At 36.8% G+C, this 15,317-nt stretch overlaps 1 protein-coding gene across 1 annotated transcript; it reads right to left on the bottom strand.

The window, feature by feature from the left end:
• Positions 1-4,645: 4,645 nt before the first annotated feature.
• Positions 4,646-15,271, bottom strand: LOC110063619 (uncharacterized). Its single transcript, XM_089282143.1, has 14 exons — positions 15,155-15,271; positions 14,269-14,449; positions 13,531-13,693; positions 12,564-12,725; positions 12,179-12,298; positions 11,866-11,988; positions 11,139-11,235; positions 10,258-10,476; positions 9,157-9,530; positions 8,187-8,354; positions 6,964-7,074; positions 6,086-6,190; positions 5,614-5,704; positions 4,646-4,852 (listed from the first exon to the last, which is right to left on the bottom strand). Exons 1-14 carry the CDS (start codon positions 15,219-15,221, stop codon positions 4,845-4,847), a joined length of 1,989 nt encoding a protein of 662 aa, XP_089138269.1. The 5' UTR covers positions 15,222-15,271; the 3' UTR covers positions 4,646-4,844.
• Positions 15,272-15,317: the final 46 nt, after the last annotated feature.

The raw sequence follows: 15,317 nt of genomic DNA, 5'->3' as shown, positions 1-15,317 counted from the left end.
AGAAAATGATTAAGTATTAGCCAACTCTTGAGTTAATGTTATGCTTTTTTTTCAAACCGCGGACTTGCCTTTTGCTATCGATCAATTCTAAGTAACTCGTTGACTTCCTCAATTGCCTCAATACGCCGCCCACATTTATTCAGCCGCTGATAATAGACGACATTTCTTCTGAATTCAATTTATTTGTTAGCTTCAGTCGTAACTTCCTCTTGAGAGAAACTGGACAGAATTCACTACAAATGCTATTTAAAACACCCACTCAGACCTAAAAACACAGCTGTTTCACGTGGTGGACTACCACTAATTTTGTTACAATATTTAGAGAGGAAGCTACGTCAGCCTTAGCTGGTTTTCAGGCAGTTCCTCTATCCTGATCGAGTGCAACTTCAATTGTATTGATTCTACAATCAAGATCTCTGTTAGGCTGTTTGTAAAAAAAGTGTATAAGTTATACGAAAGGCTACTGGAAGCTGGAATCATTGTGTTCTGAAAATATATATATTGCGAAGAGAAGTCTTCAATTTATTATTTCGTAACAGCGACTCGCCTGTTTTCTTCTATCCTCTGATATAATATTATGAATTTTTTGCTCAAGAAATATTATCGAATTCACATGTAAGGCAAATGTATATTTTTACATTTTTATATGTCTCAAGTACTCACTAACAACGTGGTGATTGCAGGTGAAATAAAAACGAAATGGGACTATTTCATTTTGTGAGTAATTACCCCATTTCATCTTGATGAGTTAAGCGCCTTTTTCCTTCTTCTCAAATTTTGCAAGTAAAATTTAGCAAATAACACTGAGTTCAGACTTTGAGTCTGTGAAAATATCCATATATAGTGATGACCCCAAATATGTACGCAGAGTTGCGGGAGCAGCAACCCTAGTTGCTTTCATAGTAAGCAGCGTTCTTTCTGAGGGCCACTTGTTTCGAACTTGCTTCTGTTTTCTGGTTGCTAGATCATTTGTATACAACTTATCGAATATCTAACTGAGGAAAGAGACGAAACGAGTTGACGTTACGAACTAGAAAAACTGCAATCTCCTTGTCACAATATATGTATAGTCACATGGGTCAAATTTGATACAAGGCTTGATGAGTTTCGTATAATCTGGAAGAGTTTTAAACTTTCTCATTTTACAAACAACGCAACACAGGTCTCCAGTGTAGACTCTATGTAATTAGTGGTAGTCCACCATGTGAAACGGCTGTGTTAATAGGTTATGTTTGAGTGGTTGTTTTAAAACAGAATTTTCGAGAATACTGTACAGGTTCTCTCAAAAGGAAGTCACGATACTGTTAAATAAATTGAATCAAGAAGAATACATGTCGTTAATTATCGGTAGTGTTGAATAAAAGTGGGAGGAGTGCATAATAAAATTGAAGAAGTAATCAAGGAACTTAAAATCAGCTGATTGCAAAAAGCAAGGCGCGGTTTGAAAAAGCAAGAACATTAACTCAAGATTTGGCTAATACTTGCTAATTTAATTATTTAATTATTTAATGTATTTAATTTAATTTATATATGAATTATTTCATATGTACTTCAGATCATTTCACTCCTAACGGGAAGATATGAACTCAATTAATTGACCTCGCTCCCGATGTGTGAATTCATAGCTCAGTTGGTAGAGCATCGCACCGGTATTGCGGAGGTCACGGGTTCGAATCCCGTCGAAGCCCTGATTTTTTCAGGCTTCTTCTTTTCAATTGCTTAAATTAGAAAATTTACTGCGATGATCATTCTTCACTTTCACTTACTAATTTAACTGATTACTAATGCAGCCGTATCAGTGACAAAAGTTAATTACAAAACAGCAACCATATGCTGCTGCAAGGTGTTTTTTGGTGGGTGTCAGAGAAAACGAACCAACTTCACTGGCTGACCGACTGGAAGCTTGTGCTTCAATTACTAAATTAATAAACAGGTTATTAAACGATGAAAAGCTCTAAAATATGCAAACCATGATTACCACATTATCACAATTGAACGGTGATTGATGGCAGAACCTTTATGTTATTTATGAATTTATGAAATAATCATCAATGTTACATTAACTTGGCCCTGGCGTTGTTTATTTATATGACGATGACATTCTTTAACTTGCCGCTTAGGTTGGGGTGGGAAAACAGGAAAGTCTGAACTTTCATGATATTCTTTTTAACTGTCGAGAAAGAAAAGGAGCGAAAACAGACTCCACCTGCTGTGTACTAAGATAACTAATGTCTATAACTTCCTCCATGGCTAAAACAACATCTAATAACAAATGATAGAGCATTAAAATGTCTCTTATACCGTAAACGACGAAGAGAATGAATTGCCAAAGGCCAATTCTTTTCATTTAGGTAAAAAGCACTTATTAATAATGGTAATAGGACTGAGTGGAGTCCAATTCGGCCTGTAATCCTACGAGTGATTTACAAAATCGGACTCCCGCTTCGCGGTCGTCCGATTTGTTAGTATAGGTAATCATACGGTTTCGAGTTCAATTTGGAATTAATTTGCACGAGTGTGTTTTTCAAAAAGCTGAAATTGCACGAGCCACTTCGGCGAGAGCAATTTCAGCTTTTTGAAAGTCACAAGTGCAAATTAACTCTAAATTGAACGAGAAAAACCGTATGATTACTTACAAACATGAAAAAATTCGCGCAGAGGAAGTGCAAAAATGTGAAGCAAAGCACACGAAGTTGCAGACTTAAGAGTGTGTCCATAGAAAAACCAGGCAACCACGGAAGAGAGGTGATACAGCTCAAATCACGGATTTCGCTCAAACTTGGCACAAATGTTGGGTTTGGTGATTGAATGATTGTGGCAAAAAAGTAGGTCAAAATATTTTATTCCTTTCAAGTTAGGGCTCCCCCTGCAAAACTGGCCATTTGACACTAAATTATGCATATTTAATCAGCCATCTTTCTACAACAAGAAAACCCATGTGAAAATGAAATCTACTGGATCATGTTTTACAACAATCAGTCTTAAAGCACAGATATTCATTTCAACTGGGCAATTTGATTTCTCTCCGTGGCTTCATCTAAAGTAAGGCGCATATTTCGTAGTGTTGTGAATAGCCGTTAATTGATGACAAATATCTGCAATAGGCAAAACCAAATACAGCTCATTCTAACATTGATAGTGAGAACAATCAATAAAGTTCTCAAAAAAGCGATAAAATGCTTGGGGACTTCAATATTTTTTCTGTGCTGGAGTATTATTCACATAGGACTTAACGATTTATGGCCATTTCATGAACATCCACTAAAATACAACAGTCCCCGTACATTTTATGCCTTTTTAAAGAATTTTATTGATTGCTCTCACTATCCATGTTGGAATAATGTGTATTTGGGTTTTCACATTGCAGATATTTGCCATCAATTTAAGAAGAAGAAGTAAGGAACAAGAACAATTGTGTAATCTAGAAATAGCACCACCTAGTTCTGTATTTTTATTTATACGGAGCATTGTTTCTACGGTCAGTCTAAACATCACGAAGGAGTCGCAAAGTTATGGCATGATATTTAGACGTACGTTACGTTAAAATTTCACAAAATATCCTCTTGAAGTTATGATATAGTTTTTTTTGTAATTCAACTAAGCAATTTCGATAACCTGTCTAAAAATCGCAAAAATCTGTTGGAAAACTTAATTAATATTAAGTCAAAGCCCAAAATCTTATGTCTATTCTGTTAGTGTTCTCTCTTTGTTTTGTTGTATTTTAACTACATGATAAATAACTTTGTAGCGTCCATAGAAAGCAACTTTTGTATTGTTATGCTATGTATATCAAGTAATTTTAATGTCAAAAAAGCGAAACATCATGCATATACTGTCTAGCATTGTAATGAAAGTAATGTAGGTAGCAGACTGTCAGCAAGTGTTATATTGTAAAAACAATACAAGTAATGTACCGTTAGTATTGTGCAGCGCGTTGAATTGTTATGTTAATAAATATGTATCGTAAAAAAAAGAAATCATGAAACATCGGAGAGATCCCTGACCTCTAACGATTTTTAGAAGCGAATTACTGCGCCTAACACTACTTAGTTAAAGACAAGCCACATAAAAATAAGTTTAACATTTGTCAAAAAGGTCTATGTACACTATAGAATGCCACGTTCCCGGCAAAATGTATTAAATCATAATAATGAGGTGATTTGATATGTTCTCGAGTCATCGAAAATGTTTGAAGGCGGGCCTTTTGAAAAACAAAAGAAACAATTTAATCATGATTTGCTGACGCAAAAACGTATGGCAGTCTCTCCAGAGGCTATCAGTCAATCTGGAGATAAAACCGACCGTCAAATGTACATGCTTTAGTGTATCTATAAATTATGTTGATTTCAAAACACTTAAAAAAAACTGAGAGATGCTTGGCAAAATTTCTGTCCTTTTCTCTCGGTTTTAGTCCCTTCGTGTAGGCATTTTGTAGTGTAAAGTGTCCAATTTTGAAAACTCAATTTCTATGAAAGTCTACATGAGAGATAAGGAATGAGTTCGGTGGTCGTTACTTGAACTAATAGAGAAGTTTGATCAAGAAAAAAAAAACCGAGATGTTAAATCGTTTGAAGCTAAGGGGATTAGCACGTGAATACCGAAATATGGGTTCTAAGTTAGAAAGAACAAAAGAGAAACACACAATATTAAATGCACGTAATTTTATTCTGTTCCACCTTTGATTTATAGTGCTATTAAACACTTTCTCATCCAGGATGAGTTCATAATTTCTCTTATAATCACATTATACTCAATTCAAAAAAGTTTTCTTTACATTATCTATTCCTTCAGCGCTCCGAAGCCATTTCCTTTTCATTGCATCGGAGTTGTAATTGTGTAATCCGTTAGGAACCTGTGCATAAAACAGAATTGGTGAGTAACAATGTTAATAAAAAGAGTTTGTCATTAAAAAAAAAAATTGTGTAATAGTGTGGTTTCGTAAAGATCTGGATAACGATTTTGCGCAAAGAAGATATACATTATTGCACAATTATTTGCTATTCGCTCCTTGTTCAAGTACTGATTCCCTGGGAGAGGTTCTGGTCTTCAAGTGCTCGATTTTCTTTTTGATTGGCCAGAGAAATATATTTTAAAACCATCAGAGCGGCATCTATTCTCTCAGCAAAAATTTTGCGCAAACATTTGTACTACCTTCCAAACTTCAATTTTGTGCGGAAACCTCTTCTCTGTTTATTATCATAGATATATAGGTTAGTCAAATGGTAACTATCTACAGCTATGAGTGTGCGTGTGTTTATAGAATTTCATACAATTTCACTGGGCTGAATAAGGTTTATTTATTGAAAAAGCAGAGAAATACTTCGGTTTTCGTGCAAAATTTAACGTGAAAGCTGATTTAAAATTTATCTTCCACTTATTGTTGTGTCAATCGTGAAAACGTTTTTTTTTGAGAATGGTAACCTTTTCGAATCAACATGGAATAGTTTACGTCTTCTCGAATGATGTTCTTTCTCTTCAACTAGTTTTGAAATTGATTGTACTAAACAAGAATCGGAAAATCCAGATCAAAGCTGCTGTCGTGGACCTGTGGGCTCGTCCTTATTATTCAGTCAATATAACCAATTAATTAAAATATAAAATAAAAATGCTTACCAATGATAAGAGCAGCCACCTTCACGGGGTCATAACCATTCTGATCATGAAGTTCTTTGAGACACACTTTGAAACCTTTAGTTGTAATTTGCTAATTAACAAAGAAGAGGAAACAAACATTTAAGCGAAAAAAGATGTTATAATTAAAGACATTGTGGCCTATTAAAAAAAGAAAGTGTAAACTGAAACAAGTTTGTAAAAACCCCTATCGGCGTGAAAAGGAGTCAGAATTTAGTTAATCCAAGGGCATACGTAACGTGTGTTTTGATTGCAGTTTTATAATTTTCAGCGAGGTTTTCTGTCTAGATTTTCTTGATCGATGTTTAATTCTGGATTACTTTTAATAGCTTATCGAATGATGATTGTAGATCACAGAACGCAAAATATTAATATTTCGCTAAAATTTGGTATCGATGGTTCGTGTGTGAGGAGACAGCTTGTGGAGATAGTGGAGATTGTCATAATTACATACCTCGACCCAAGTGGCAATGCTGTTATGTTGGGGAACTGGATTAAGATAAGACGCTGACACAATGACCGTGGGCGTCGAAGTCTTGGGCGTTGTAAAATTCACAATCTAGGAGTGAAATGAAGAAATTAAAAACAGTCTACATCAGTATACCTAAATAAATAGTTGGAAACTATTTTGTTTTTTCTTTTTCCGCGACTGAAAAAAAAAAAAACGTTAATGACGAGTTCAAACATTGAACAGGAATTGTTTCCCAAAGTTGATAATGATTTATCAAGCTTAAACAAAGGAAATCATGGTCGTGACGGTGTTTGGATATCTGATCTAGCATAGGTTTTTAACAAAAATACTACACAACGCGTCGTATTTTCAACTTAATTGTCTTGTCGTTGTTTGAAATGTGGTCAAACGGTCTCTCGTGTTTGATATATTACAAATTGGATTGAAAGGGTCATTGTTCTCGGTTTTGAAAATCAATTTTTTTTTGTGCATTCTCGTTCTGTATCATTTGATGGTAAACGGGTCGTTTGTTTTATACATCCGCTGCTGGCTAAGATATATTTTGACAATAGAACTGTAGCAATTCTCGCACGCTCATTGGCCTATTTACATTGTGAACAAGCGGTCAGATACATGATTTTACAATCTATGCGTTTTTGTTATTGTAAAAAACAAATTGACATCAGTTTCTCATGCGTCTGCCCTATTATTCACAAGGAATTTCGTCATAACATTATAATATTAGTCTGAAGACGAAAGTCATGATCAATAACAGGACAGACTCATGAAAAACTAACATCAATTGGTGAAATGGAGCTATTTCTATTGCATAAATTAAAAGTTCTGAAATTAAGTATAACAATAAAGCAGGAAAATCTCACCTGACAGTAAGCGTTGTAATTCTCAGCAAGGGGTAAAAAGTTGTTTTGGAATTCGATGAGATGTTTTTCACCGGCAAGATTTGTTGGAAGTTTGTCGTATACAAACCAGTTCTGCAGGTAAAGAACAGAGTGATATAAAATGAAAATTAACCCAACATTACAGAATGGAGCACCTTTTCTCGGTGTAGACAGTATATAGAACAGTTTAAATAAAAAAAAAACGCGTAGATTTGAATTTGTAGCAATAACTATTTATTTTTAATAGAGCGTTTTGACCTACGTGGCCAGAAGCCACGCAAATTCATTGGAAAGAAAACAGATTGTTCACATAAGGAAAGAATTCAACTCCCACAGGAATGGTTTGAGTTACCAACATGGCCACCTTTGCATCACCAAATTTGCTGCCGTAACTCCGTCTGAAAACACTGCATGTGTTGCAAGGAGTGGATAATCTTGAACAATGTTAAACTTCTTGAAAACTAAAACACTCGAAGAACTCGTAATAAATCACTACAACCATTGAAATATCAGGTGAGCTTTCGCGCGAAAACATGGTATTTTCACACGTGAAAATAACACGTTATCTTCACATGTGAAAAGATCACCGTTGCTATGGTTGCATAATAAAGCGAAAGTGAACGTGAAATAGTTTGGGATTTCATTGATGTTTATATAATAAATAGAACATTACATGGCCAGTTGGAGATAAGGAATTTTTCTTCTCGCGTTGAAAAATATTTCACTCGTTCACTGCCTCTCACTCGTGAAATACTGTTCAACACTCAAAAATAAATTTCATATCTCCACGCGGCCATGTAATATCCTTTATCTCTTTATCATCAATTAACGACATTGGTTTTTCACCTCCTTGCGTGCATTCCCGCTCCCCCTCTTTTGACGCCCTCCTTTCCTCTCTCTTGAAAGGGCGCCTGTCACTTATTTGTTAGGTCATTTTTGGTTAAACGTTGTATTGCGAACGTAAAGTGTCTTCGCCGTCTGTCGAAACACCGAGTTCCAGTCCGTCCGTGCTTAATTAAAGGACTGTTGAATCTTTGGGAGTCTGATAGCCATTATTTAACCATTACAATCTCTCGAAGGGACTAACTACGGGAGAAGACTCGTACAAATGACTGAACTCTGGCTGTCAAAGGGCATTATGTTACAAACCTCAGTGACTCATATGCATGCCTTACTGTTAAAAATAATGTTTATTAATAACTTACTAATCTGATGTCTTTATGTAATCCATCAAAGTTCTGCATTTCTCTCGAACAGGCGAGAAAGGTATTCGAGTTGACATTCTCGACCCAGACCGTGGCGGCGTCGTGTTTTAGACCCACCACTGTGTGTTGAGCAGTTACCAAAACGTGTGGTGAAGAAATCTCATTTGACTGAAAAAATAAGAAAATTATGTTGTTTGCTGAACTTGTTCTTAAATGAATGGTAACTTCGTCCTCTTATATTTGAACTGTTCAAGATATTTCTCTTAATCAAGGAAAAGATATTTGGCCCTTCTTACGCTAAAAGGCTCCTGATTCAATGACATCCCATTTCCAGTTTAAACTGATTTCAAAACAAGCCCTGTCAATTCTGAAGGTATTAAGAGGGAATGCATCAGGAGTTCTGGTAACAAATGGAAAACAACTTTGTACCGAGATCATTGATATCTGTGCAACTGTTTTAAATATCTTCTCAAAAAAATGGTTTCTGACAACACCAAATGTCGAAAACAAATTTTTAAGATCGTATGAAACATTTGAAAGTACTGGGGATATGAAACCGATGATGAAACTTTACCTGTGTTTGCGCAATTCCTCTGAACTTTGAATTATTTCTTCGAGTTCCCATGGGAATCTTTTTTGGTGATATTTCAAGCAACTGTTCACATTTTTTAGCTTTTTGAGAAAATGCAAGAATGACTGTAATATACTTAAACTTGTTGTGGCACAAGGTTTCGGCCTACTTTAAACTGAAATTGCGCGAGTTCCTATCGGATTTCGTCTTAACTCGACTTACTTTAGCTACAAATTTTTATGTAAACTAGATTACATCTTACATTATAAATTTTTTTTAATTCTTATTTTGTAATTATTCTTTATTGTTTATTTATACACGACCCCACAAGCTGCAAGCTTAATTACTTATCGTGTTTAAATAAAGGTTACTTACTTACTTACTTTAGTTTAGACTCACCTCAAATGTAACTGATTCGCATTGTGTTCCATCCCACCAATTTGTCATAGTGACTTGACCAGCCGAAGCGCTTTTTGGAGCCTCCTGGAAAGCGATGAAGTCAATAAATGTGAGCCCGCCATCAGGCGTCAAGCGGTCTAGCCTTCCTGCCTTAAGCGCGCACGTATCGAAGGAGCTGAGATTAACGTTCTCGACCCAGGTTACTGCAGCGTCGTGAATGAAGCTTCCACTGTAGTTGAAGTAGTTAATGGTGGTCTGAACGCGAATATTTCCTCTGCTGCTCTGGAAAATTCCCGTCTTAAAGTAAACTTTTCTGCAGCGCACATCTTCTGTCTCTAAGCGGAGGGCAACACGACCGCGTTGAAGGGCAAATGCTGAAAATAAAAATCAGACAAATTCATGCACTTTTAAGATTTCTTTGAGCTGTGCATTAAGGAAAAATCCAGCTTTACACCAAAAATTGCTTTCCAGATGATTTGATCGAGAATGCATAAACCTTTTGAAGAATTAAACTTAATTAATTATTGAAGTATCATTGAGATAATTGACAGAATTATCCAAATTACCGACACATCAAGGGGAAGGATTCGTTCGTGACTGGAAATGTCCAAGATTTCAAACCGAAAGTTAACATCTAATGGAAAGCGCCCCTTATGTACCGTAATATTGCTCGATACCGCCTTTGGACGTCTTTATCACTTTTCGAGAGTAACTGATCGAAATTTCTCTTTACGAAAATTAATACAACGCGAGACCAGCAGTTAATGAGAATATAGGATCAATTGGGGATATCATCTCAGGTTCTCAAAAGCAACATGTAAGAAATTAATTGTAAAGTCAAACAATAAGAATGTCTTGAGCAAGGAAGTTACGCGATTTGTAGAATGCCACTCACTTGTAGTGTAGAGATTTTTATGTGCTTAATTAGTCTAAGATACAAATAGCTGTTGTTTTTTCCCCAGTTAGGAACAGAGTGATAGCAGTTAAACTGGAAGGAATCAATGTTCTAGTTATATTTTTCAATTAATCTTTCTTAAACTTTCTTGATCTCATGATATTTACGGTAAGATATTCAGCCACATAAAACAAGCGAGGACTTACGTTTGCATCCACCATAGTGCTTTATACCGGGTTCTTCTTGCGCCTGACACACGTGGTAGTTGTATTCACATTTGTTCTTGTGTGTGACGTCATTGCTGTCGCACAGTGGAGCCGACTCATCTGTTGTGCAAGGGACGCACACGCATTTATGTGTCGTTTTGCTTGGCGCTCGACATTCGCCATAAAATGGGCATGTTCTGCCGTTGCAGGGATGGTAATCTGTCAAGATAATAAAGTCTATTTTAATGGGAGGCGTGAGAAAACATAGCATATTTATATACACCATATACATGGACGCGAATTGGAGCAATTGTGACTTCACTGATGAAAATAATTCGCATACTGTGCTTATTTTAAAATTGGCATTTTAATTTTAGAGCGGTTTTCAATCGAGTGTCGAAAAGTTATTGGTTCTGCATTACTGCGCTAAACGATTGCCTTAAAAAACTCGCGCCACTTTTTCATCCAATCAAGCAAAACCAAAACCAGTCGTGACTCGCTCGCACACGTTTTCCCGCGCTTCGTGTAAGCTACATATATTTACTTCGAGTTTTCATTGGCTCACTGGCTTGTCTGTGTCCTTTGTGATTGGCTAAAGTGATTACTTTGGTTTTCGTTTTCCGATACTCAATTGAAAACCGCCCCAAGGCTCGCGCCACTTTTTCATCCAGTTACAAGTAGAACCAAAAGAAATCGTCGATGGTTCACGCCCGTTTTCCAGCGCTTTTCGTCGGCTACATGTATTTGCTTAGCGGTTTGATTGGCTCACTGGGTTGTCTGTGGCCTTTGGCCAGAGCTCTAGCCTTGGTTTTGGTTATACAACACACAGTTAAAAACCGGCTGTAGGTTGAACATCAAAACCACAAGTATAGCATACTTACACCCAGCAGCCATATAATTAAGCGTGATGGGGTCGTGATGAGCGTCATAGCGTTGAATATCCTTCAAGCACACCTGGAAGTCTGTCGTTGTAATGCTCTAATGAAATGAAAGTAAACATCGTCACGAGAAACCTTTTTGAAACTTTAAACGCATAGTAAACCTGAGATCGGAGCCTCAATTTTGGAGTCGCATTTTTCCGTTCGGTAATACCTCCAAACTTAAAGGAAGCAAACTTCTTTCCTTAAAAATAAAGTAAAGAAGTGAAGAGCACTTTTAACGGTTTACAGCTCATAATAACAGGGCCGCAGCCAAAATAAAATTGTGACTGAGCCAATTTCCATGAAAAATATTATGACTGAGGCAATGTCCATGAAAAAATTATGGCTGAGGTAATGTCCATAAAAACATCATGACTGAGGCAATGTCCAAGGTTAGATTGTTTTCTAAGGTATTGAGAGTGTTTATGATGACTACAAGCAACAAAACCGAAAATCATGACTGGGCAAGTGCCTCGGTTTGCGTGTTAGTTGCTACGGCCCTGAATAAGGTGCGCTTATAGCATTGCCCTTTAATGAAAGACTTAGCTCAATGAGCGGACAAGGTGAACGAAATTCTGGTCTGAAATAAGTATAGTTTCTTGAGTATTTCTTCGTTTGAAAACAAAAAGAATTGCACAGACGGTAGCTGGTGAAGAAACTAAGGTAGAATTCTTTTGTAAAATCTCACCTCAATCCATTCTGTAATGGCGTTGTTATCAGCATCAATGCGGGCGTTGACGTCATCTTTGTGATGCTTGGTTGTCGTAACCAGAGTTGGAGTTTCAAAGAATCTCTGAGGGAAGTCGATAGTCTGAAAAAATAGATGATTTTTTTTCAAGAGTGTTAATGTTAGTGCCAAGGTCTCAAATCTCAGCTGATGCGATTTGCATTAAATTTATTAAGTTTGAAATCAGCGTGATGATCTTGTGTCCGCTCTCTCTTTTCCCGCCTTTTTTACAGGCGTAGCTTAGTAAGGGCTCTGGTCGTGCTAATAAACTTACTTTGCAGAAGCTATAGCCTTTGCTATCGTCAGGGCTATAGTTGTTAGGAAAGCTTAATTCATCGGCCAAGGGTAATGTCCAACCAGTTGGTACACTAGAGTTAGTGAAGGCCAAGATATTCTATAAAGAGATAGAAAGACAGTTTAAATCAGTATACTATATTCAGTAACCAAACAGTACGTTGTAGGAAGATAACCATGTTTTAGTGAAAGTTTGTTGACATGTTTGTTATAGGAAGACATTCGTTCATTTTTCAATTTTTCAATCAATTTTAATCTAAATTTTTGAATTCTGAAGTTGGAGTTATCCGTCAAGTCTTAAATATGACTGTTTTTTCGTCAACAATGTCCCGAAATATTTGCGTATAAAAGCCCTAACTACTCACCACAGACAGGTATTTGTGTGCACCATCAAAGTTTTTCAACTCGCGAAGACATGCTCTGAAATTGTATCTAGTAACATCTTCCGCCCAGACGCTTGCGGCGTCATGTTTGTTTGTAACAGGATGGACAGCGGTTACGAACACGTACGGAGCTGTGGCCAAAGGCTGAAGAAGGAAAAAAGAGAAGTTAACAGGCTAAGCCAGCATTAAGCCAGAAAACCAGCACGGCAATGGCAAAGGCAACGGCAACGAGAACGTCAGCAAGCAAAAGGTATAATGAGGAAGACAATGGCTGTGCACGTGTGTCATAAATCTTTCTACATTTCTTAATCGTGCTCTTTAAAAAAACCAGACGTGAAATGACCACAATGTTTGAGCATCATTTGAAAAACGTGAACTACGATGTATAATTTTTTCATATTTTGTTTTTGAATTGATCGCTAGCGTTACATCTTTAGTTTGAGGAGGTTTTTAGACCGCTCGGCGTTCTGAAGAATTCTAGATAATTGTGAGGTATAAAGGTAAAATATAAATCCATTTTTGTCAGCCGTCGTCATTGCTAAGCGCTCTAATATATTAGGCGAATCTCTAAACTTTCATAAACGGTAGGGTTGAATTGTGCACGACCCAACTTATCTCTCTTATTAATATCTTTCTTAGAAGAGTATAAAAATTAATCTCAGTGAAATCAAAGATGTATGGTTTCCAGAAAGTTTACCAGGCCAGTAAGATTTTGCAAAAGTGTTAAATCGTTTTCAAGGGTTCTTGCCCTTGATAGAAAGCGCTTTGTACAACGTTAATAACTAATTAAGGATATTTGTAGATGAAAAAAATGCATTCTTCTATTAAGTACGAGGTGTAACAGAAGGGTTTCCTCAGCAAACAGCTGATCCAATTTTTGCAGTTTCAATGTTTCATCGTGCAAACTGCTACGTTACATTAATGCTACTTTTTTAAATAAAATGCCAACCTTCGGAAAATCTTCTCGAACGCACTCAGTTCCTGTGGTCCACATCGGAATGCTGACTTTCTTTTCATATGCGCCGTTTGAAACAGTTCGATAGGCAATCCACTGCAAAGACACAGTCCTGGATCCAACGATCGCTGCAGACGTGGCAACACATCCCTGAAAACTAGAAGGCAAAGAACTCCATGGTAGTCCGTGAAATTCTGGTTAACAAACAGTTTGTTTTTCAACGATCAGATTTCTTTCGTACAAAATCTTGTCATGAAACCTCTGAAATTTAGTAATTAGTAAAAACTTTTAGGCTTTCGAGTGTACGAGATGTTGCTTTCCAGCAATAATTGCTAAATTTCTGGGTGGCAAAAGTTCTAAGGAAACGTACTTTCCTTGTAAATTTTGGAGTTGTAACCCACGCCACTCAAATAGTATCTAATACATCTGGCCCGGAGTGGTCGAGAGGTAGATAACGCTATATCCACTTGATAAATCACTATCCAGTGAACAGCATGGCTGTTTTGTCAGCACTTAACCACTAGATGGCGATTTATACTGTGGATAGCATCATCCACCTTTCGAACAACGTTAACTGGGGTCCGGCTTTTTTAAAAATTCCTAGGCCATGATTAATCTTGCCACGCCCTTTCAATAATCAGAGCTGATATTTTTATATCTAAAACAGATAATGAAGCGCTTATGTATATATTTTAAACAATGTTTTCTTGTAATTCGTGTGATTTTTCTTACCCAGATCTTGACGCTCCCCCTATCCAGGTTACAGCTGCTTCGTATTTCTTAGATGCAACAGCCAACTGCACGCGAACGTCGTCAGAGGAGAACTCTGGATCAAAGGGAAATATTTTGCAGTCATAGTCCTTACCCTGTAGGACATTTATGTCTCCAAATCCAAATAGCATTCCATTTGAGTCTGAGAAAGAAAAAACAAGAGAGGAAAAATTTACCATGGTAGAACTATCATAACACAATTGAATTCTAACCGACTGCAAACTAACACAAGTAAAGCAAAGAGGACCGGTAGAAGACTTTAATCAGAAATATACAAATGGTTGCTAAGTACGGGCCGGGGAAACGAACGGAGCTAGACAAATTATGATTAGCTCTTGTATATTCCCTTCTTTGACTCCTTCCTCTGTGAAACCCCTCCAGTACGCCACCTCTCTGACTTTTAAGAGAGAATAAAATTTCTTGGCTTCGCTATCCTGTTTCGATAGATCATGAATCGGTACGTAACATTGCTTACTGCACAGTGCCAACTTCACAGCCCGACAAAAGTAATTACTGTACCGAACAATGACGCCAAAAGAAATGAGTTTTGCAGGCAAACTTTTTTAAACTGAGCTAACTACTGTAGATTCTTTCCATTACATGCAAATATTGACACGCACCAAGACCTGCAGGTCAAATGTTCTAGATCTTTAACTTGCCTTTTGTAAAAATGTTTATCACAAGATACGACACTCAGTCGAACATTTACTTTCTACTTTCGCGAACAAATGCTTCCGTCATCTTGAATAATGTACGTTCAGATACTATTGCAGAGAAACTATCTTGAAGGTTTTCTCGTTCATAAGCACTGAAATGAAGTAAAGTCGCTAATTATCAAAATACTAACCTGAAATTCGTCCAAAGACAACAAACGAGAGAGTAAGAACTCTTGCAATAACTAGGAGATGAAACATAGCTCAAACACTGTAAAACACGGTGGTCCGATTCTCTGACCTCGGTAGAGGAAGACAGAAAATGTGGTAAGGAAAGGAGAAAGCAAGCTTAATAAA

Source organism: Orbicella faveolata, unplaced genomic scaffold (genome assembly GCF_042242905.1).
Source record: "Orbicella faveolata isolate gen_17 unplaced genomic scaffold, um_ofav_v1 contig_12, whole genome shotgun sequence".
Lineage (NCBI taxonomy): Eukaryota > Metazoa > Cnidaria > Anthozoa > Scleractinia > Merulinidae > Orbicella > Orbicella faveolata.
Note: the sequence above shows the minus strand (reverse complement) of the source record. Positions and strands in the feature narration are given on the sequence as shown.